The following is a 23,360-nucleotide window of genomic DNA, read 5'->3' on the forward strand; positions in this document are numbered from 1 at the left end:
AATGAAAGAATTTCAGACGCATGCCAGAAGAACAGTGGATCATGAATAACCTACTAAGAAATTAAGACCCCTTCAATACCTTAAATAAATAATTTTTGTTGTGTGTAACCAGAAATAAGGGGAAGCGGGGGGGGCGGGGGGGGGGGGGGGGGGTAGCTCAAAACTTTGTATATTCTTGTGTTACATGTGACTATGTACCACAGATCAATCATTTACAACTAAGATGTTGCATTTCCTCAGTTTTATTTATTATTTCCACCCTGGAATGCCTACTAGCGTAGCATTTTATTTCTAAAATACACACTGCTATTACTTTACAGTTAGAAGATGTCCTGTGCTATCTCTGCCCAGCACCTTGATAGCAAACTGCTCAATGGATAATGTCTGGGGAAGCACATGTGACTTGAGATGTCCTCATGGCTACTTTTTGAAGGGGCATTCAAGAATCGAATGTGGTGATTCACTAATGTGGTCACATCCAATTCCTCAATGTGAAGGTAAGAGAGATCAGCATGACATAAGATTTACCTTAAAACCTGTCAAAATTTTCTATGCTACCTAAATGCGGAAAATACTTCATTTCCAATTCTTAATTTTTTTTCCATAATACTGGTTGTATTTAACATCGAAACTTATCAGTAGATGTAATAGAAATAAAATATAAGAACAGTAATAATGTGTAAGTCAAACTACGTGTTCCTCTTTACTGTACTCTGAAAGTTGTGAGGTTACTTAAAGCATTATTGTGTAGGCAAGACGAAATTACTTTCAGTTCATGCTTCATATTTTTATTATATAAAGTTTAACTGATACTCTTATGATTAAATAAGTGAATAAATACCAACAAAGTTAATGGAATGTAATCTATTTAAATCAGGCGATGCTGATGGAATGAGATTAGGAAATGAGAAACTAAAAGTAAGAGATGAGTTTCCTATTTGGGCACTAAGTAACTGATAATGGCTGATGTACAGAGGGTATAAAATGCAGACTGGCAATATCTATAAAACATTTCTGAAAAAGAGGATTTTGTTAACATTTAACATTGTTTAAGTCTTAGGAAGTCTTTTCTGAAGGTATTTGTCCAGAGTCCAGCCTTGTACAGAAGTAAAGTATTGACAATAAGCAGTTCAGACAAGGAGAGAATAGAAGCTTTTGAAATGTAGGGCTATAGTAGAATATTGAAGATTATTTCACTATTTTTAATAACAAATAAGGAGGCACTGAATCAGATTGCAGAAAAAATAAACTTTTAAACAGTTTGACCATCAGCTAACAAACCTATGCTGGGACATCAACGAATTGTCAGTTTGATCACGGAAGGAAGTGTGTGTGTGTAGGGGGGGGGGGGGGGGGCCATGTGGTAAAAATTGTAGAGGGAGACAAGGGCTTGAATACAGTAAGCAGATTCAAATGGATGTAGGTTGTGGTACTCATGCAGAGGTGGAGAGGCTTGCACAGGATACTCTAGCACAAAGAGCTGCATCAAAACAGTCTTCAGACTGAAGACCACAGCAACAATAACAACATAAATATAATAAGTAAAACTATATTTAAAGTGTAATTTCAGTTAGAAAGGCAAAAATCTCTATCCAATCATGGAGCAGCAGAAACACTCACAAGCAAAAAACTATGTAAATGCAAAGAATTAAAATCAGTTTCCTTCATCCAGTAAGAGTGAGGAAAGAATGGGGAAGTATAAGACAAATTAGTGATTAAGTGGGAATCCTATTTCATCCAGCAAAATAGGTGTTAAATTGGAGGGAATGAGAATGATCAGAGATTCAGTAGAAACTCTGTTTCTGCCAAATGATGCCATCTCCAATTTTGAAAGATAGTGTTTAAGTGGCTATTCATTTGCACCTGTGTCTGCAATACCAAGAAATATAATTGCCCAAACATATGTCACCAGAGTGAGTGCTCATTTAATTTTCGTAATGTTTCCAGAGATGTCAGCATGTCCAATGCCTATGAGCCCTGAGCATGGTCGTCTCAGCTGTAAGACTCTTGGAAGCAGCCCACCTGGCACACTGCCTGAACATAGTGTTTGTCGTTATGAATGTGATGACCATTATACTATACCAGATGCACAGCACAGCTTGATGGTTATTGAATGCAAAGGAGGGGAATGGAACAGCACAGCTGATCCAAGTTGCCTTGGTATGTAGCAGAGAAATAGTCAGTTACGATATTAACTAGCCCATAAATTTATGAATACAAATTATCACAGAATTTAGGAGAGTGTGTTGTGTATGTCACTCTTATTACATATTGTTGTGTAAGATAAACATTGTATCAAAATGCAGTATTGCTTGAGAATATTATTTGAAATTATATTGCAGAGTAAAAATAGACAACATAGGTTTTGTGTTTTGGTGGTTTTGTCACCAAAATCAGGAAATGACATCCTATGATGGACAGAATATTCCATTAATTGGGCGAGCTCTTGGAGGCAATATTTAAGTCTGAGATGAACACTTCAAGAATAAAGGAATAAATATAAAGCTGCTAGGCATACATATAGTTACTGATATCAGTGCATTTTCTTGGTTGAATATTAGATGAAGCAATTTCTAGTTGTACAATTAATGACATTTATCATATTTATGACAGAAAACCATAAATGTTTGTTTCTCATAGCCATATTTTTAAGCAGGTCTCAGAGGATATCGCTCAAAAAGATTTTGTTATTCAAATGAAGTGTTTCATATTTGATGAGCTGCTAAATTACATATATGTTGGAAAAGATCATTCTGGAATGAAAATTGTAGTTGGCAGATTATGTAATTTTTTAGAGGATGTCAGCTGGAGGATCTGATTATTAATTATTAATATGTTCTCTAGACCCCATCTTTCAGAAAAACATTGCCCTGTCGTTTTGCAAAGATGACCTATGAATAGTGAATAGTGATATATTTGTCTCATAACATACATTTACAAATAATCAGATTACAATGCAGAAGACACACCAAAAATTATTTGGTACATTACAGTGTGACAGAGTACAATGAAAACAGCTTTAAATAACATTTTAATTCTTTACTGTACATGTTATCAACTTTTTGGGAGTTTTTACAAACCTCTACTAGCTGTCTGGGACATTGCTGCTCTTGAACTGACTGCAAGAGTTTTCTCCTTTATGTTCAAGCAGTTATTACAAATTTTATTTTTTATGATTTCATTTATATTTTTGTTACTTCATAATCTCACAAAATAGCAGTCAGACCAATCTGTGCTGTCAGTTCATGAACTGCATGTGTATCATTGTTGCTATTTGAACTCTGCCTAACTTCCATGTTTAGTCGCACATGAGATAAGTGGTTAATAATAAAGATTCCTTCAAAATGGACTGTAACATTCATTCAATGAACACTTGATCTGCACTTGAAAAACTCTTCCTTAACAGTTCTGCAGGAGTGAGGGCACTGTTCTGTGGGTTCATCTGCAATAGACTTGAAGCTGAGCTGAAAAGTTTTAATACAAACAGGTTCTACAGTAGTTTGGATCTTTTCACTGTAATTAATTTAAGTAATATCATAAGAAGTAACTTCTCAGTTATTTATTTCATTTAGTTTTATTTTACCAGTATTCTGTGACTCAAGTAATGACTCATTCTGTTACTGAATAGTTTTGGTTGATATGATCCCAAGGAACCTGAGAAAGACAAATCATTCTTAACTCATCTGGACATGTTCTGTTTAGTTAATTACCAAAGAATGACATTCACTTTTTATTTATTTCCCACCCTTCATAATAATCTGTTTAGAATAACAGAATTATGAAATAACATCCATTAAAAACTTTAACTAATGCTTACAACAAAAGAATAGTAAATGTTACAAATAACTCCTCAGGCTAATTTGTGGAGTTCCCTCTTCTTGCTAAATTAAATTTTCACTTCTTTAAATATGCAATTTTTCCTTTACATTGCATATGGGTCACTTAGCCATTAATATGTGAGTACTTTCTAATGTACCTTCTGGCCAAATGTACACAGCTCCACCACTGTCATTAATTTAAAACAATCGTGTTCAGACATAATGTTTTCACAGCAGAAATATGCAGAAACTTGGGTTCATTCACACAGCAGTCAGAAAATTCCATCATTTGTGCATTCAAGCAAAGGTATCATGATCAATCATCACTGTTTGCTAACTGCCTCTACTGCACATGCGCAGCTTCAAGATCATCTTGATCATCATAATACCATTACATTATCAAAACCCATATTCAGTATGTTTTGCTGTTTGACCACTGGTAGCACTAGTTGACACTTTTATTCTATTTGTCGTTGCTCAAATGTTTCTACTCACAATTTGCGGTTGTCACTGCTTGAAGCAGTCATATAATTCAATGAGCAGCATTGATACAAAATGTTAATTGAAGTAGTTCTGAATTAATCCTGTCACTTACCTCTTTCCTCATTAACATTGCATTATGTTTTACATATTTTGATTATATGCATATTCTGATAAATTTGATAAGATTGTCTCATCAGTTTTAGTAGTGCATAATTTTGATGCTAACTGGTAATAATTATCTGCTGACTGATGTAATTGTTGATAAACTACAATGTAGTAAATGACCAAACATTAGAGATGCTGGAAATTATCTAATTTCAAGAAAAACTGTCACTGGTTGAGGTGGTAGGCAATGGCTGCTGTGTATCCAATGTACAAACATACGGTTAGTGTTATTGTCATTAATTATATTAATGACCTTTGGTGTTCCAGGTTAGAATAAATGAATTAATTTCATATGAAAAAGTTACTTGTATTTAGAAAGCTAGAAACAATTAATGTAACATCAGTTTTAATGGTCAAGACCATACATCAGTATGCTACTGAGAAGTACATTGTCACATGCTTGTCTTTCAAAATTTTATCATTACAATGGCAGGCCTTTTTCAGTGGCAGTGTAATATTATTATAATTCTGAGCAAAACATTAAGCAAGTATTTCATATTTGTGTGCACTTCTGTTGCTTTAAAAATGAGTATTAAATATGCATGTTTGTACATCCATCCATTTTGAGCAGATGATGCTTTGTGTGCTCATTCCCAACAGTGGTTGCAAATCTGGTATGCAGTTTAAGCAAACCAAGTTAATGTGTACATTTAATTATAGCAATAATTGTAGTATGTGAGCCACAACTGTCAGCTCTTGCGATCTGACCATTTTATCGAAGACGGAAAAATTATTCACTTTCCATATCCTAGGATCCATATACATAGTATATTCCTGCTAAAAAAAACCTTTTAAAGCAATAGAAGTGCACTGGGGTGTATTAAATTTTCACAAGGGTGACATGTACTGTCCCTTTAAAAGGCCAATAGGAACTTAGCAGTTGCTTTCTTCAACAAAAATACCACCAGACCGAATAAAAAAATGTTATGCAGATGTGTTGTCTTTTTCTTTGGAATAACATTATTAAATGCTTTGGAAATGTCAGATAAAATTCCTGTGACCAGTCGAGACTAGCCATGACCATCCTTTGGCTGGTACTCAGACAGCTTTCAGATAGTCATGACACACTGGAACTGCAAGAAAGTTTCAACTGAACACATTCACATGATCATGACTGATTGTCATTGTTACTTGAATGAACTTTATGTGTTAGCAAATTGGCTGTATTGTGCATGCATGGTGATGAACAGTTGTCAAGCCACTGGAACTTTTCACACTGCCTGAATGCATATCATATCTCTTTCGTTGCTTGGTCAGCTGTAGTGCCAGTTGTCAATCCAAAATTGATTTTTATGCCATGTTGAATTTCATTCTGTATTTAGCGGTTTTTGTATTACTATTGGCATACAAAGAGAGTGCTATACTTAGATACACTGACACCTCAAAGGTCTATCAGAAGGATGTCATTTTTGAGTAACTTGATGTAATTAAAATCAAGAAATTTGGCATCAATGTATAAACATGTTACCTTCAATCTGTCTCTGATTACAGTTCTCAATCAAGCTACTTTTTTAATCGTATACATCCCATTCTTGCACTTATATAATGGTCATAAAATACCTCCACAAAGCACTTAGAACAAGACCAGTCTTATAGTTGATCAGAACAGTGTTCCCTGCATTGTTATTTCTCTTTTAGTTCTACAAATCTTTTCCAGAGCAGTTATGTACATCCTGATGAACACAATAGGTGTATTATGATATGAGGAATGTTGTGACAGATAACAATGATGTAGTGTCATGAAAATTTGTACATGCATTGTGCCAACAAAAACTGACTCAATTAAATGCAGTGATATAGGCAACAACATATTGTTTCAATTTCATCCTACCCTCTCTCTCTCTCTCTCTCTCTCTCTCTCTAAGGTTTTGTATTATTGCTTACCTCTTTTATTGTTATATTTGTTGGTGTAATATTTATTCACGAGTTTCAATGTATTCACAATAATGTATTCACAATAAGGTTTCACAGCAAACCAGAAAAAAAATTATTTTGTTATAAACACAGTCATGGATCACAAAAATTTTATTAACCAGTTAATTAACTTGTGTCATTGCATATGTAGGTAGTACAGTCACAGTAATGTGGCTGATTAATGTGGGTGATTAATGTGACTGTATCATCTGTATCCATAATGAGACGAATTATATAATGTACTGGATTCACTTGGGTCTAAAGATAAAATGTCTCACAAACAGCAAAGCAAGTTTTGGATCTACCTTAAAATCATTTGTTCTGTATAGATCCTTCTAGTTTATAGACAAATTTCTGTTTAAAAATTGGTAGCCTATAAAGAAATAGGAAAAAAACACACTTGCTTTTAAGAGTGGTTGCTGGAGTAGGACAAAAAAAAATTATTCATTAATATTAATACTAAACATGTATATATATATATATCTTGTCAACTGGCTCATTCCACAAAATTTCAGTAAAAAAATTGTTAAAATTATGTGTGGAAAATGCAGTCAGTTAACTGTGTGAGAACCATGTCTGAGCTAGGTGGAGACAACAATCACAACATGCATTATGATATTAAACCAGTGTCACAAGTCTCATGCTGTGTTATGCACTGACTCACTCTTAATTCATGTTCTTAAATATTAAAGTTCAGGAAAGTTGATCTACATAGTTCCAAGTTGAAATTAATCTGCTGAGTCATTAAGTTTTTGGTATTATGCAGAACAGCAACAGTACCAAAATAACTCCTAGAACTTGTAGTCCAAAATTTTTTGTTCTTTTATTGATATATATTAAGAATACCAAGAGGAAAGTGAGGTGTATAGAGGTATAAAAAGCTGTGCACACACTATATCTGTCATACACATCATCGAAGGAAACTGATAAAACATGGTAGGCCCGTGTTGTCAGTCTATAATTTACCAAAGAATGACATTCATTTACTGATATGTTCAATGCCAAAATTTACAATCCCTAACACCATAAGAAGCTGAACTCAAGCATTTTAGTAGATCATCAATGTGTTTCTTCCAATTCAATCTCTTATTAATACACACACCCAAAAATTTTGAGACAAACATCTGTTCAAAGTCTATATTTATTAATTGTGTTATCTGTATATACTGGAATTATCAAAATTTAATGTGTGTCCATTTGTAGAAAGCTACTTAATAATTTCCTGAACGACATTATTTACAATTTCCACAGCTAATTTTTGTTTATGAGTGTGGTTACCATACTTTCACATAGAGCACAAAGAATTAGCTTTGCAGCTTTGTGAATACAGAGTGGCAAGTGATTAATATATACACTGAAGAAAAAAATATATAACACCAGGAAGGAGTTGAGCGACATAAAAGAAATTTCTAAAGCATGTTTCTACATCTGCACGATTATGTCTATTCAAATTTCACACTGGTCATATATGATTGGCACTAGTAGCGCCACCATGAGGATGCAGATCAGGTTCGCTTTAAATACGCGCTGTAACTCGTGAGCACTAATTACCTTTGAGACTGGTTGTGGTGAATTGATATTAGTCAAGAATGCCTTTAAAGCGACAAAGACATCAATATCAGCACCTCACTGAGTCTGAACAAGGTCGTGTAATAGAGCTAGAAGAATCTGAATATTATTTCTGCAAGATTGCGGAAAGACTTGGCAGCTATGTAGCTGCTGTACATGATTGCTGGCAGTGGTGGTTATGAGAATGTATGGTAACAGAAAGACTGGGCTTCAGAAGGTCACTACTTCCGAGACGGAAGAACATCATTTTCAGCATATGGCTCTGCCGCATTTCACTGCATCTGCAGCAGCAGTTTGAGTAGCAGCTGGCGCCACATCGATACAACAAACAGTTACAAATCAGTTACTTCAAGAACAGCTCTGAGACAGACACCCTATAACGTGCATTCCACCAACACCAAACCACTGTCACTTGCAACTTCAGTGGTGTCAAGCGAGAATCATTGGAGGATGGGTGAAGGTCTATCGTGTTTTCTGATGAAAGTTGGTTCTGCCTCAGTGTAAGCTATGTGGCTGTGTGTTGGGTAGGAGGAGGTCAGTTGAGGGTCTGTAACCAACCTGTTTGTATTCTAAATACACTCTATGTACACCTTGAGATATGGCCTGGAGTGCAATTTTGTATTACAGCAGGAGCATGCCAATGGTTACCTCATGCATCCTGATCACAAATTTTTGCTTCAGTCCAGTGATTCAACCTGTTGTACTCCCATTCAGGAACAGCATTCCAAGCACACTACTATTGTAACCCAACATGCTCTACAGAATGTCGACATGTTGCCTTGGCCTGATCGATCAGCAAATCTGTCTCTAGTCGAGCACATATGGGATGTCATCAGGCGACAACTCTAGTATCACCCACAAACAGTAATAACCGTCCCTGCATTGACCGAAAAGTGTCAGTAGTACAATCTCCAGATAAATCCATGGATAGCTAACCAAGGAATAGGCTAACCACAGATTAACTTGGAGTGCGTGTTGTATGCTGCCATTTTATTCCCTGGTTAGTTATTTCCCAAATACTGTTCCAGTCCTGTTAAGTTGACAACTACTGAAGAGCACTCTGGGTATATTCACATATGTCATTTTATATTTACTTAGTTGTCTGCAGAAATATTGTGTCAGACGTGAATGATAAGCATTCCAGATCACAAAACTATTCACTAGAGGATATTTTGAGTTCAAGAGTGTAATAAAAACACAAAAACTGCTGCAGTCTCATTCAGTGAAAATATTAGTGCAAAACATTTAACTAAATTGTTAGGATAATTGTACATATAACAAAATAATAATGCCTCCACATGGCACCTTTTTTGTATTCAGATTTGCATATGCGTATAAATTTCCAACAGCACAACTATACACATGTATTTGTGCATGCTTAATTTCCTGGAAATGGAGGCTGCGTGCAAAGTGCATTGCTACCCAACTGCAGTGAGAATCTTTGCACTTTTTAGCAGACGATGGGTAGCTGATGCCCATGTCCATTTGATTATGTAATGTTTTGAGGTTATGCTGTGAAGCGAATTTTGTGCAATAATGTCTGCTGACTCAGAAGGAAGTGTACTTGGTTTATAGATGATTACAAAGAAGAAAATCTTGTGAGTGCCCCTTCTGAGTATTTTTTGAATAAAAGTTCAAGATGTGTTGCCATGATTGTTACATATTATGTAAAAGGTTTCCAAATATATTCTTGTAAAGAATGAGATACCGTAAGTTTAGAAGAAAAAAACTGAGAATAATAAGACAAAAATTAACGAAAAGTGCAAGCTTGTATGAAAACTGTGCACGAATATTCATGCTATGGTGACTTAAAAGCATAATAACTGGAGAGCCTGATATTTGAACAAAAAAAGTGATGGGGTATGTTTAACTCTTCAAAAAATTACTAAAAATTGAAACAAAGTACATTGATGATTCAATAAATACAAAATGAAAAATACAATCTGCATTCTCGTTGATTCTGGCATCTATGAAATTCCGAAATTTGTCAAGTGTGACAATGTTGATCTACGTATCATCTTTCATGACTAAAGCTGTGTAAATAAGTAAAATACAGCTGAAGCATTGGAGGTTAATTAACTTACATGTAACGACTAAGAACCTCACTTCGATATTTCTCAGTTTCAGGAATAATCACTGAAATGCTTTGTTTTGAAATGAGAAATGAATAGTTCAAACTGGTATATAAGGTGCCATTTACTAGCTAATGAAATTTTATTGCCAGCCCAACTGCTACAGTTTCCCAAGCAGAAAATCTAAAATATCACTGTGGCCTCCTTTGAAATTTGCAAAAGAAACATTGTCAAAACTTCATATTTCTCACACCTCTGTTATTTAGATAGTTCTTTGCCTACAGTTGCTTTTGTGTTTTCTTTTTCTGTCACCTTTTCATCACAATAAATGCAACAGAAGCTCCCAAGCCAAGAAGGGAATTCATAGCAGACTGTTCGCACCCCGAGGCAATGTGGGAATGCCCATGCGTACATGCGTTCTTTCCAAATTTTTGTGCAAACCCCTTTATCCCAATGCACCTGTGATTGCACGTGACAAGAGAGACATCATGTGGAAATTAGTTAAAGGATCAGGTATTTGTTGTTTGACAAGTAAGAGATCTTGAATTGAGCAACACGTGGTTCTTTGCCACTTTCAAACCTGTCATACTGTTGGCTGGCTTACTGCCATGCCCATGCACTAAGACCAAGCTGTAGACACTGTAGACATGGGTAATGGTAATTAAATACACATAACCATCTGTATTTAGTGAACAACACATTTATCCACAGCAATATATATATACACCAAAAAGTTATAATAATTACACTGGAAATGTCCAAGAGGGTGATCATGTGACCATGATGAATGGCTCAACCACTGATACCATAGGGTATACACTCCTCAGTGATTGAGTACACATTACAGACTCGTTGCCACAGAAGACAATGGATGCATGTCCAGCTTAGTGTGGAAATGTTCTCTCATCTCACGGATGCCATTTAATTCACAGGTGTGGAAAACATAGCAAACAAGTGGTGGCTGTCCAATTTGCATGCGCAATGGTGGGGAGCACGCGTAGTGCTCAACACATGTGGATCATGGCTAGGGAGACCACAGAACGATGCAGCCGCCCATTGAGTAACAGCAGCTGGCTTGCACTGATGTTGCTCTTTGAGTCCTCTGTGCACATCTGCACTGTATCGTTGCTGTGCTTTGGCCTAACTGTAGTCTAGCAGGGGTGTGCGTGCAGACGAATGTTAGCCCATTGACTGTGTCATCTACAATTGCTGTGCTGCTGCCCAAGGCTGCCACATAGATTCTCCCTTGAGGAGCAGAGCTCAGTAGGAGCAACAGGTGAAAATGTTCCATCTGTGGCCAACATACGTTTGTGCTTTGCATGCTTGTGGTGACATCCATACAAGTGCGGTGGCAGCAGTGCGCGACATCAGCGCAAGTGCGAAAAGAGTCATCTGTGACACCACGAGTGGCTGGTGGGATGCATAGCAGTGTGTGTTACTGTGTGGCCTCCTAAAACAACAGTACCCAGAGGCAATGTGCAGGAACTGTCTGTAGCAATGAGTGGCTGCAGATCTAGTGTGCTCGGAGAACACTGATGCACGAACAAACTCTGGTTTACTGCTATGAAGGATAAGAAATGAAGCGATGGTGAGGACGTGCTGTTCATAACACTGAATTCATATGCAAAAATCAAACAATGGAAAATCCAGGATGGAATGTAACAATAGCAGAGATGGAAAGTTGCTACTCACCATATAGCGGAGATGCTGAGTCGCGATAGGCACAACAAAAAGATTCACACAATTATAGCTTTCAGCCATTAAGGCCTTTGTCAGCAGTAGACACACACAACACACACACTCATGCAAACACAACTTGCACACACGTCTGCAGTCTCAGAGAGCTGGTTTCAGCTCTTTGAGACTGTAGACGTGTGTGCAGGTTGCGTTTGTGTGAGTGTGTGTATGCGTGTGTGTATGTGTGTCTACTGCTGACAAAGGCCTTAATGGCCGAAAGCTATAATTGTGTGAATCTTTTTGTTGAGCTTATCACGACTCAGCATCTCCGTTATATGGTGAGTAGCAACTTTCCTTCTCTGGTATTATTGAATTCATATGCAACTAAACAAGGTATCATTAACTGTGAGATAAAAATAAATGTAACATTCACAGAGACATAATGTTCATAAAATGCTTTTGTTTTTGTTTGACTTTGACAAAGTTGGTGCGGAAGCGTGACATGACACTTGATCTGCGGCCAGTGCTCACAGCAGTGGAGACTACGGAAAGTTTAACACATGAGTGTGGTCTCACTAGGGCTCAAATGTGGCTTCCGGAACTGTGGCGGTGTCTGGAGCTCAATGGGGACATGATGAGGGAAACAGCACGGGACTCAGTCCAGCCTCGACACCTGACATGATGGAGGCACAGAGAGGTGATGGTGATTCCAGGAGCTGCAGCAGCCAAACAGCCAATGAGATGAGTAGCAGTGTCTGGAACTTGACTGGTGATTTGTTGTCAGCTGGTGAGGGGCCCATCTGAGACAGGGTCTCAATTCCAGGCAGCAGGCAGTGTGCATGTGGGCTGCTGCCATTATGATGCAGCACGGGAGTTTGAAGCGAACACTGCGGCTGACGCACGTGACATAGTCTGCTGGCCACTGTGTTGGTGCTGGAAGGAGTTCATGTGAATGGCACGGTCTGGGTGACTGTCTGTGTGGGGTGCGGGTAGGCTGGGGCACATGTGGCTGCTTGGTGATAGATGACAGCATGCTTGAGTCACCGACAACAGCTGGGGCAGGCACTGCCTGGCTGGCTGCTTGTGGAGTGTCATCTGTTACTAAGTCCTCCACTGGGTGGAAGAAGTGCACAAAGTGGGCTCTGTGTAGATGTACACTGGTTTGACCCTACTGACCAAAATTTTACCTGGCCTACCCTTACACTCAATCTCCAATGTCTTTTCACTGCGGGTTTTCACAGGGTGCAGTCCTTAGGAGGGCAGTCAAAGTGGAGGCTATACAGTGTATGTTTGCAGCATTGCAAGCATGCAGTGCTGTAAGTATGCGTGGACAAAGCCTTAGCCAGTGCCATGTTGCATTGTTGGGTGTGGTCGGAGGCTAGTCATCTGACTGAACAGACATTCTGCTAGTGGGGAGGCCGAGGTGTCATGTGAGGGCAGTATTTCCTCCATGGATTCTCAGGGGATAGTGAGCGACTGACCATAAACGAGGTCTGTAGGTGAGACACAGACCTCTTCTTTTGGTTTCACTCACAGACCAAGGGTATGAGCAGTAGTGCTTACATCTGGGCAGTGTCTTGGTATGTCAGGGACACCTTCAGCGTCTGATGAAGCTGCCTGACAGAAGCTTGTCAAGTAGTGAAGCTGCATGCCAAACAGTCAGGTGATGTGTCTGAACAGCACGTAGTCGAACTGGCAGCCACAATCCATAGTTACATGGTTGGGGCAGCCGAAGTGTGCCACCCAGGTGTCCACAAGGGCAGTAGCAGCCATCTCAGCAGTGATGTTCACTATGTGTGTTGCCTCTGGCTAGTGGGTGAAGCATTCCACCATTCTAAGGAGGTATTGTTTGCCTTGGGACAGAGGAAGTTGGTCTACTATGTTTGTGTGGACATGACTGAAGCAGCTTGTCTTGTCAGGGTAGGTGCTGATGAGCACGTGGGTGTGTCTCCCGACTTCGGCGCACTGGCGCACACAGTCACATGCCCACTGACAACAGTCCTTCTTGAGCCTGGGCCAAATGAAACATGCCACCATGAGTGACACTGTGGTGTCTGCATTGGTTGCGATAATCCATGAACAGAGTTGAAAGTACTGCGCCAGAATTTTTTTGGAAAAAACAGGTGATGCATGCCTGTTGTAACATCACACCAAATCTTCCATGAGAAGCTGGGGATGGGCACCAGTTGTAGATGTAGGCTGCTGGAGGAATCATGTCCAGTTCTCTGTTGCCCTCCTATTCTTGTGTGATGTCTTTGATATTCACTGGGAAGGAGAGGACTGCATAATCATGGGACAAGCAGTGATGACATTGTCCATCCTGCAGATGTGTCAGATGACAAACGTACTCCAACTGCTGTTCTTGGCTGGTTGAACACTTGGTTTGTTGGTCCAGAAAGTGTGTGTTATAGGTTTATGGTCAATGAAGAAAATGAAGGCGCAAAGTTCTACTGATGAACGTAAGTGTTTCACTGCCTGATACACGGTGAGTGGTTCAGGGTCGTATGTGCTCCAAGAGTGCACCTCTGCTGACAACTTTTGTGAGAAGAAGCCGAGTGGCTGCTGGTTGCCTTCAGTGCATTGTTGAAGTGCTGTGCTGATAGTGGTCTAGCTGGCAACCAGGCTAACGGCTAACTCTGCATTATATATTGGATGAGGATCAGTGCCGCTTCGGTGAGACACTATTTAGTCACAGTAAAACTTTTCTTCATTTTGTGAGTCCAGGTAATGGGAGCCCTTCCTTGCTGCGCAGCAGTCAGGGGTTCGAGCACAAAGCAGCATTATGCACACGGCGCCAGTAGAAGTTGGTGTGTACGTGGTGCCAGTAGAAGTTGGTGTGGCATGTTCAGGATCGCCTGAACTTTGTCCAGCAGAGGTGTGGATCTGGTAGGGGTGATTAGGTGACTGAGAACATCAATCTCACTAACCCAGAATACACATTTCAATGAATTGATCACTGTTCCAGCCTCACTGAGGCCCAGAAAACCGTAGTTAGGTGACTGCTGTGTAGTTTGGACATCTTTGAGAACATGAGGATGCCGTCCAGGTATGCTAAGCAGCATGGTAACCCTCACAATATGCTATCCAGGAAATACTGACAAGTCTGGGCAGCTTTCCTAAGGCCAAACCTCATGAACATTCTCTCAAGGACCCCAAAGGGAATGGTAATCATGATTTTTCTATGTCCTCAGGTGCCACGGGGATTTGTATGTATGCTGTCGTGCAGTCGTTTGTACTAAACACAGTCGCACCTGCCAAGGTATAGTTGAAGTCCAGTTACTGTTACACTCGATTTCTGTCTGGCACTGTGCTTGAATTAAGCATGTGGTAGTCCTCCATGGGCCTGTGAATTGTCCTTTTTGGGCATCAAATGTAAGGCGGAAGACCATGAGCTATCTTCAGACTCATTGTAGCGTCAATCAACTGAGCATTTGCGATATCTGCAAGCAACTGGTAGTGTCTGAGGAAATCTGTACCCAGGATCAGCTCGTTGACATCGGCCTTGGTGAAACTCCATGTGAATGTGCAGTGCGGTCCAAGATCCACATTCTGATGATGAGTGCTGTATGTTTTTATGGTCGAATTGTTTGCTGCAGTGAGGCACAGTGTTTCGGACTTCCCATGATCTTTTCACACAGTTCTGGGAAAAATCAATAAATTCTACTCATTGTCTACCAGGTACCTCATGGCCCCACTTCGTTCTCCCACAAACAGACACTTCAGTATAACACTGCAGCCAATAGCATATAGGTCCAGTCATAGCTGGCAATTGGATACGAGCTAGGAGCGCAGTACTTAGTCACTTCACTGCCGAAACGGATGTGATATCATCAGACCTGTCTGGACTCTGCTCTGATGTCAGTGGGGTACCATTAGAGCAGCTGTTTCTGAGGTGCCAGACGCATGAGCCACGCTGCCCATAGTCTGGTCTGTTGCTGCTGTGATGCCTGCTGCTCTCTTGCCGTGAGCGCGTCAGCCAGTCGACCTGTGTGCTGCCAGCTGGGCGACCAAGTTGTGCATGAGCTGCTGAAGGTCAGTGTCCATTGCTGAGGCTAGGAAATGCATGTGCCACCATGGAGTAAAAGTGGCTGGTGTGTGTAAGGGCATGTAGTTGGCTGCAGATGCTGTGCTTGGAGCCATTGCCTATGGTATCTATCTGCATGTTGCCAAGTAATAGTTCGCGTATAGTTATGCCAGAAGGAACAATAAAACCTATTACCTTGAGGTAACAACTGTGTTTTGAGATGGATCATTTAATAAAATATGTCTCTGGCTGGAGGAGACAGAAAGAGGAGAGTTCTGAAGGTAATTACAAGATAACGATAGACAGGCAAACTTTCACAGAGTTATGTCAAAACTGTCTGTTTTGGAGATATCCTATAGGCGCATGTCATCAGAAACTATTAGTAGCAATGAAAACATGAATTTTTTATTACACGTGTTGCGTATGACTTCACGCATATTTGTTTCGAAATTGCAGTAGAAAATTCTAGGTCCCTGTAGATTCTTCCTTTTGCCAGGAATGTTAACACCACCGTCAGCTCCTTATTTCTTCCGTTTTTTTTCGAGGAGTTATGAGAGTTAAAAAATAATTATGTTTCAAAATACATTACACCAGTCGTCAGGTTCGCCATGCATCTTGCGGAGTAAATTTATGTGCGAAAACTGTCTCTGCTTAAACGGCGACTGTCTAGATCATTTTGACCAGTTTTTCCTTCCTTTTTTGTAATACAAGCTGTAATAATATTTCCTCCTTTGAGAATTTCTGAGTAAATGAGGTTGCGAGATCGTAATCGTTTGCTGCTGATATTATTTTTCCACGCCGACAGATGGCAGGCGAGCAGAACATTGGAATGTTATGTCGTGTGAACGCACATGTGCAACGGTTTCTTTCATGCTCAGACATTTGCGCAGTTATTTGAGCAGAGAGTTCGTTGCGTGTGAAAGGTCTTGCGTTCGTAGACGCAAGTGATTTGGAATATTATTTTAAGATCTTTGAGTGTTTTGATTTAGCGCGAGAAATACAATTTGTATGTGGCGACTTTCTTGTTGATATTTACGTGCGTTAACGAAAATGATATGAAACTGTGAATTCGTTGTATTATGTTGCGAGATGTCTTAACCTCCCAAAGGGAAAATGGCGCCAATAATGTAATTCATAATTCACGGGAGCCTGTCAGTGATGTGTAGTTGATGACAACCGTCGTTAAAACACTCGTAAACAAAATGTCAGGTGTTGAAGAGTTTGTACCATTGTCATATTGCCCTATAATTAAATGTTATGCAGTACTGAAAAGTATTCATTTAGAGGGTACTGGACCAATACCCGATGTTGTTGTATGTACAGACACTGGACAAATCATTGAATTTTTAGAAAAACGTGTTGTTGGAATCTTTGACGCTGAAAATACCAACGTAGAATACATAACGCCTTTTATAAAATACACACCTCCCCGTTTGTATTATATATTGAAATCAGCTGATAGTGTCATCGTAATTTCAAGAACAGGAAGACTTAAGCTATACACAACATTTAAGAATGTTTATAAGATACAAGTGAGTGATTTTAAGGGTACTGGCACTCCGCAGTTGGGCATATGGCAGAAAAGTGAATTAGGAAACAGTGAGCCGTCAGTGGTGACAGACTTTTCGGAAGAGACTGTTGAGCAAGATGCGTCCACATCTAGTGAATTTCATAATTTATGTAGCAGCATGCTTCAGGAATTGGCCATAAAAGTCAAAGAAGCACAAGTAAGGCTTAAGGAAAAGCAGCAGTTCAGAACAAAGTTATATTACATTGCATCGAATACTAATTTTGCTGAGAAGTCTGAAACAGAAACAAGTCTGGTGTGTCTGGTGGGACAGAAATGTGGGTATGCAGACAGCAAAAACCATGAACTGGACAATTTGGTAGTTACAAACACTTGGCATTACGTTCATAATGATAAGTGGATTGTTGGTGCATGTGTCAACAATACCAGTGAAAGACGTATCACTGATATTAATTTGGTTTTGAGTAATAGTTGGAAGCAACCGGTAACATATAGCTCTTTTGTCATGAATTTTGAGATCAGGAAGGTTGAAACCCAACCTGGAAAACTTCTCAAATTAAGCAAGCCAGTGAATCCCATGAATCAGTGGAAAAGGATTTCTGAATTGCCAGCACGTGAACAGGCCTGCATTGCAGGTGTTTTACCACTGCCGAAGTTTGTTGAACATAAGAAATTTGAGATATCTGGAACCATAAAATATTCAGTGAAGGATCGACCATCAGTAGATTATCAAACTACTCTTCCTAATTACCAGTTGAATGTCTTAGATGTTGTTTCTGGTAATCTGGCTCCCTTTTCTTGCAGTACTGGGAAGGATTTGGATACCCTAGCTGTGAGATTAGCCAGTGAACATGTGTCACTTGTCCTCAGTAACTGCTGTGCAGAGGTTAAGAAGACTATAGTGAAAGATCTCTCTTTTGAAGAAAAATCGCATGGTATTCTGTGGAACAGTGGTAAACAGAATGCTGAACTTCATGGAACAATGTTGTTAGTAAGTGGGACAGTTGGTCAGACTACATATCTTCATGTATATGCAAGAGATGTTTCCCAGGTCATCTTACTAGTGCACTGTTTGTATAGTGTGTTAACAGTGCATACAACAATAGAGCTGCTGATACCTAAGGGAACAATAAAACCTATAGCTTTGTGGGAAGCACTGTGTTCTGAGATGGATTATCTTATTAAAAATATATGCAGTTGGGGGAGACAGAAAGAGGATAGTTCTGAAGGAAACTACAAGATTATAATAGACAGACAAGCTTACACAGAGTTTATGTCAAAACTGTCTGTCCTGGAACAATCCACAGATGCATGTCATCAGAAACTTCTGGCAGCAATGAAAACATGAATGTAAATTATGTCTCCATCTTGAGTGGCTGAATAAACCTAAGAATCCTAGAGTGTGATTATTTCATTTGATGTGTGTATGAAGTGGAAAAATAGTATATTTATTATTTTCATGTATACTGTAATAGAATGTGTTTTCTATTGACTTGCGAAATAGTGATTATTTGCTGGAATAGAGTCCAGGGGTCTGATCCCATGTCAGTTCCCAGAATTTTTTTTTCTATTGCTTCATTGTATGCCTCTGGCAGTGTCTATGCAAAATGCTGAGTTGTTAAGGGCAAGGAGTAAAACTGAATCACATAGCTGCGGTATTTGAGATACAGTACAATATAACTGTCACTTTATTCGATGAAAAGTCTGCAGTGGATCATACTATCTGTTAGAGGAAGAGTATATGAAGAAATTCCAGTAAAAACAGGAAATTAAGCTAACAGGAGTCACAATGCATTGAGGGTAGCATTTATGTACAATGTATTAAGGCCTACATAACAACGGTTACAAAGTTGGAATAAATTTATGAAGTGTCAATTTTTAAAGCCTGGATTTTCATTTCATTTAGTTTGTTTCTTTTTTTTGGGGGGGGGGGGGGGGGGGGAGGTGGTGTCACAAATTGGCCTGATACTAAATTCCATAACAGAATTTCAATATTTAAGTCTGTATTAGAAGAATAAATGAACAGGAATGTAATGACTAATATTGTGAACTACCTTTTATGCAGGGCATTCATTTCAAAAAATTTATCGGATCTCATTACAGTGTCAACACCATGTAACTTTGGGATGAGAAACTGTATTGTCATCATAGGTTTTGAAAATAGGAATGATTTGTGGCTTCAGGCTGGCAAATAGCTTCTGCCCATTTTCCCTAACTTACTGCTTTGTTTTATGCATTCCAACTTCAAAAAGTTTTGACAGTGTTTTTGCTCCACAGTAAATGAGACTAATGTAATAGTTGTAAAGGGCATTTTAAAATGAGATTCTATCATGTGTGATTGCTTTCTTGGTCCTTTTTTTAATGTACTCATAATAGTTTCAAATATTTCCAGTCACGGGTGGTCTCTATGTTCTGTGAATTAAAGTCAACAACTGCTTTCCATTCCTTTTCTTTGTTGGCTGTAGTAACTTCATCAGGTCTCTCTCTTCCTATTGTGTCTTTATGACCCAGTACAGTGCCCAGCAATTTAACAGTGTGTTACATGCTAATGTAGTCAGACACCAAACCACCTTCAGTAAATCCACATTCAGTGATATATAATAGGGCAGAGTCCTCAATGGAGTTTAATTTCTGAACTGTGGTCAGAATCAAATTCCATTCAGTGCCATTTACACAATTGGCCCTTGGTGTCAGGATAAGTCCAGTGGTGTATGTCAGCTGAAAAACCAGAATGGGCACATTACTGGAGGGAGCTCACTGGCATGTTCCTCCTCTGGCATTCATGAATTCAAAATTCTCGTTTCACTCTGTGTGCCTTGTTCCTAGCTCCTGAGCAGCACTATTTCCATCCCTTCTGTACATTAGATGCACAGCATTTTTGTAATAAAGGTTCCTATGCTCTGGAGAGCAGTGGCCCCAAGTCAAATAGAGCTGAATGGAAAATCATCATTTACATTATGTGTACCAGTAATTCCTGTCTGGAAGAAAGTGCAGAGCACAAGTTACAGGATTCTTCCAAGCAATGCCATTACAACAGAACCACTGTTGATTGAGTCCTTATAAAATATAGTTCAGGCCTGAAAGACTGTGTTTTTATTACAAGATGTTAACAAACTACCACTTTTTATATTCTGATATATCTGTATGAACATTTTTACAGATTCCTCAGTGCCTAAGTCTTGTCATCATTTATACACACCTTTTCTGCTGCAGATCCCAAATAAGAATTTTACATCTGTTGCATAAACAACTCCCCAGTATGTGTATATTTCAAGTATATTGACCAATTTCTTCATAAACAATAATTGTGGCTGATAAAATATCTTTTCGATAGTGGCCTCATAGTCATTGTCAGTTGATGCCGCTGTCGTAGAGAAAAAAAAGACCTATTTACACAAACACAGTATATGACTATGGCTCTCCCTCTCCCAGACCATAGTGGAGCAACAGATATGCAATTACCTACTGCCTTATCTCTTGTGTTAAACTGAGATTTGCTGATTGCTCAAAATAAAAGCTACTGGAGTGCAAACTGTGCAGCTCACACGAGAGACATACATAGAAGATTTCATCTACACTCGGTGATCTACATCTGGATGAAAATGTTAGACAGAAAGGTACATACTTTTTTTTCTTTATCATCATTTAAGGGTTCATTTTGAATCATTTAACAGTAAACTGGGTATAAGACAAATTTGATAAACTGTTTGCAAACAGTGAAGTGTAATTTCCAAATATAAATATGACAGGCAAATAGAAAACGAATCAAAATTAATGCAGTTTTCCTTGCAGGTGGGATTTGCCATTGCTCTAAATTCACTTTGCAGTTTGAGGATCTAGTGTGCTGGCAGTTCGTGTAGGAAAAGGCAGATGGTGGCTGGGGGTATTTCTTCCTATAATAGAACAATGGGATACTGATTCTCAGTTTCTTAAGTCTTTTAGCATGTTGATAGCTAATCTAAATATCAGTAAAGGGCATAAAAACAGGGCTTTACAAAATGCAATGCAGCTGAAGTAATAGGCTGGCCTGGTGATTGCTGAATGTGCTGGGAAATCGACAGGATGGTGAGGCTCATCAACACAGCTGAATTGGCCTGACGGCTTGCGATCAGTTGCACAGTACATCAACCCAGCCAAGTTGGTTTGTGCTCAATACGGGGTACCGTGAGAAACATGGGGTGATGGTCTGAAACCTGAACTGTACATTACTCTAATGCAGGAACAGCATACACAGTTGTAGGGAAGCAGAGTATTATTGCTGATGTTATAAGCACTGAGGCTTCATACTGTATTTTGTCTCTAAAGGAAGTTGCTCTTGGTATTCACCTTGTTTCCTGTCTTGAGTCAATGCTATCAGTGTTGGAGATCTGTCCAAGGTTACTCCAAAATATTTCAAGTAGAAGATAGGTTGTAGGACCTACTGACTCCCAGATACATTCATTGTTCTATTTGCTTCACAGGTTTGCAGCTGATAGGTGCACACGGAGTCCTTTTATATGTTAAGCTTCAAGATGTTCTTACTGTACTAACTTGACACTCCATCTAGAATGCTTTTTAGTTTCTCTTTGAAGTTCCAGCCTTGTGCAGTTATGACTGTATCATTTGCATAAAGAAACTGACCTACATTCAATTAGTTCACTCATTCACTTGTCTTCTGTAGATCCCATCAAAGAGAACCTTCAAGGATATGGACAGCAACTCATAAGAAACTTGTTCTGTGGGCTGTATAAACAATAAATTATCACTAATTATGCTTATGATAGCTGAATGATACCCAGTAAATTAGATGTAAACTTGCTACATTGAAAAAAGCTGCTGCTTCTTCAGTTGTATCGTTCTGTTAATAAGCTGTTCATTTGCTTAGACATTATGTAAGTCTAGAGTGAGCATAAGAGAGATGGCAATCATTCTGACTGTATCTGTGGAGAAAAATAAAAATTATGAAATAAACTTATTAATCATTTATTGCATTACTGAACATGGCTCACAAGTGTGCAACGGGGGAAATATTGGAATGTCTCATTTAAAGGAAGACTCAATTGAATAAGAATAAAATACAAAAAGAAAAGCTACTAACATGAAAGGAAAGGAAGCACAGGACCAATGAACTCTTTAATGGTGGTTTTAATTATTATTTTTTTATTATTTTGGCTTTGAAATTTATATTTAATTTTACATTATTTTGGGTTTGGCTAATTGACTCTTCATTTAAATCAAGAAAAATTACATACTTGAAAAATCACATAAAAATATTTTTTAAATATTGAAATTTAATTACCACCACATGGTCCATATTTTTTAGCTAGGCTCCTCTACTGGGATTGTCTGTTGGCAAATATAATTTTGGGGTGTATTCACACCTAAAAGGTATTGGACTTCATTTTGTGAAAAGTGAAATTTTTGATACAGGTTCTGTTCTGAAAGCAAACCAAACATATTGCGCTGATTGGTTCTGTTAATACGCGATCATTAACTAACAGACATCCCCACACAAAGTAAGCCACATTTAATTATCAAATTTATGAAAAAAGCTGAGGGAAAAAAGGTATGATTAGTCATAATAACAAACACAATGAAATTAAATATTTATTATTATGCAAAATGAGCACAAATAACAAAATCTCTTCATAACATTGAGCAAGCAATAATTTTTTGACTGTACCAGACAATGGCTGACCAGGAAGAGGGAGAACAAAAGGTTGTGAGTTCTTCTTCGCTTAAAATAACATCAATAATACAATTATAGTGACATTAATTTCATTGTAATCACAGTGTCTATTAAGCAGCGATAAAATCGTCTCAGTGCTACTGCGTGAAATCGCACAGTCACAAAATCTGCTAACATTTGGGGAACATTACAACTCAAGTATGAAGAAATGAAGAAGACAGGAATGCAGATCATACAAATGGACACAGCACAGCAGAACATAAAGTTGTATTATATTTTGGCACATCCCTAGGATCCTGTTATAGATGTATAAAGGAGATACAGTAGGAAGAATAAGGCAACAGCCTGATACTAAGAGAGTCATGAGGTATATTTGATGCAGAAATATTACAGATACTATCTGTTTGTAATTACAGCATCTGTAAAGATTAAATTGCCTTTT

General features: G+C 38.6%; 2 protein-coding genes across 2 annotated transcripts in view; both read left to right on the forward strand.

The window, feature by feature from the left end:
* LOC126481939 (uncharacterized) overlaps positions 1 to 23,360 on the forward strand; it is a 935,620-nt gene that overhangs the window by 860,181 nt on the left and 52,079 nt on the right. The window contains exons 9-10 of the mRNA XM_050105898.1: positions 321 to 497; positions 1,948 to 2,160. Coding sequence (XP_049961855.1) covers positions 321 to 497; positions 1,948 to 2,160 — 390 coding nt within the window. The remainder of the gene's footprint in view (positions 1 to 320; positions 498 to 1,947; positions 2,161 to 23,360) is intronic.
* On the forward strand, positions 16,568 to 23,280 carry LOC126481323 (uncharacterized). The gene is made up of 2 exons (XM_050104987.1): positions 16,568 to 18,600; positions 21,711 to 23,280. Exon 1 carries the CDS (start codon positions 16,892 to 16,894, stop codon positions 18,596 to 18,598), a length of 1,707 nt encoding a protein of 568 aa, XP_049960944.1. The 5' UTR covers positions 16,568 to 16,891; the 3' UTR covers positions 18,599 to 18,600; positions 21,711 to 23,280.

Source organism: Schistocerca serialis, chromosome 5, assembly GCF_023864345.2.
Source record: "Schistocerca serialis cubense isolate TAMUIC-IGC-003099 chromosome 5, iqSchSeri2.2, whole genome shotgun sequence".
NCBI classification, from domain to species: Eukaryota; Metazoa; Arthropoda; class Insecta; order Orthoptera; family Acrididae; genus Schistocerca; species Schistocerca serialis.

Coding starts and splice junctions, on each gene's coding strand:
- LOC126481323 (XM_050104987.1), top strand. CDS start 16,892: ATGACAACCGTCGTTAAAACACTCGTAAACAAAATGTCAGGTGTTGAA.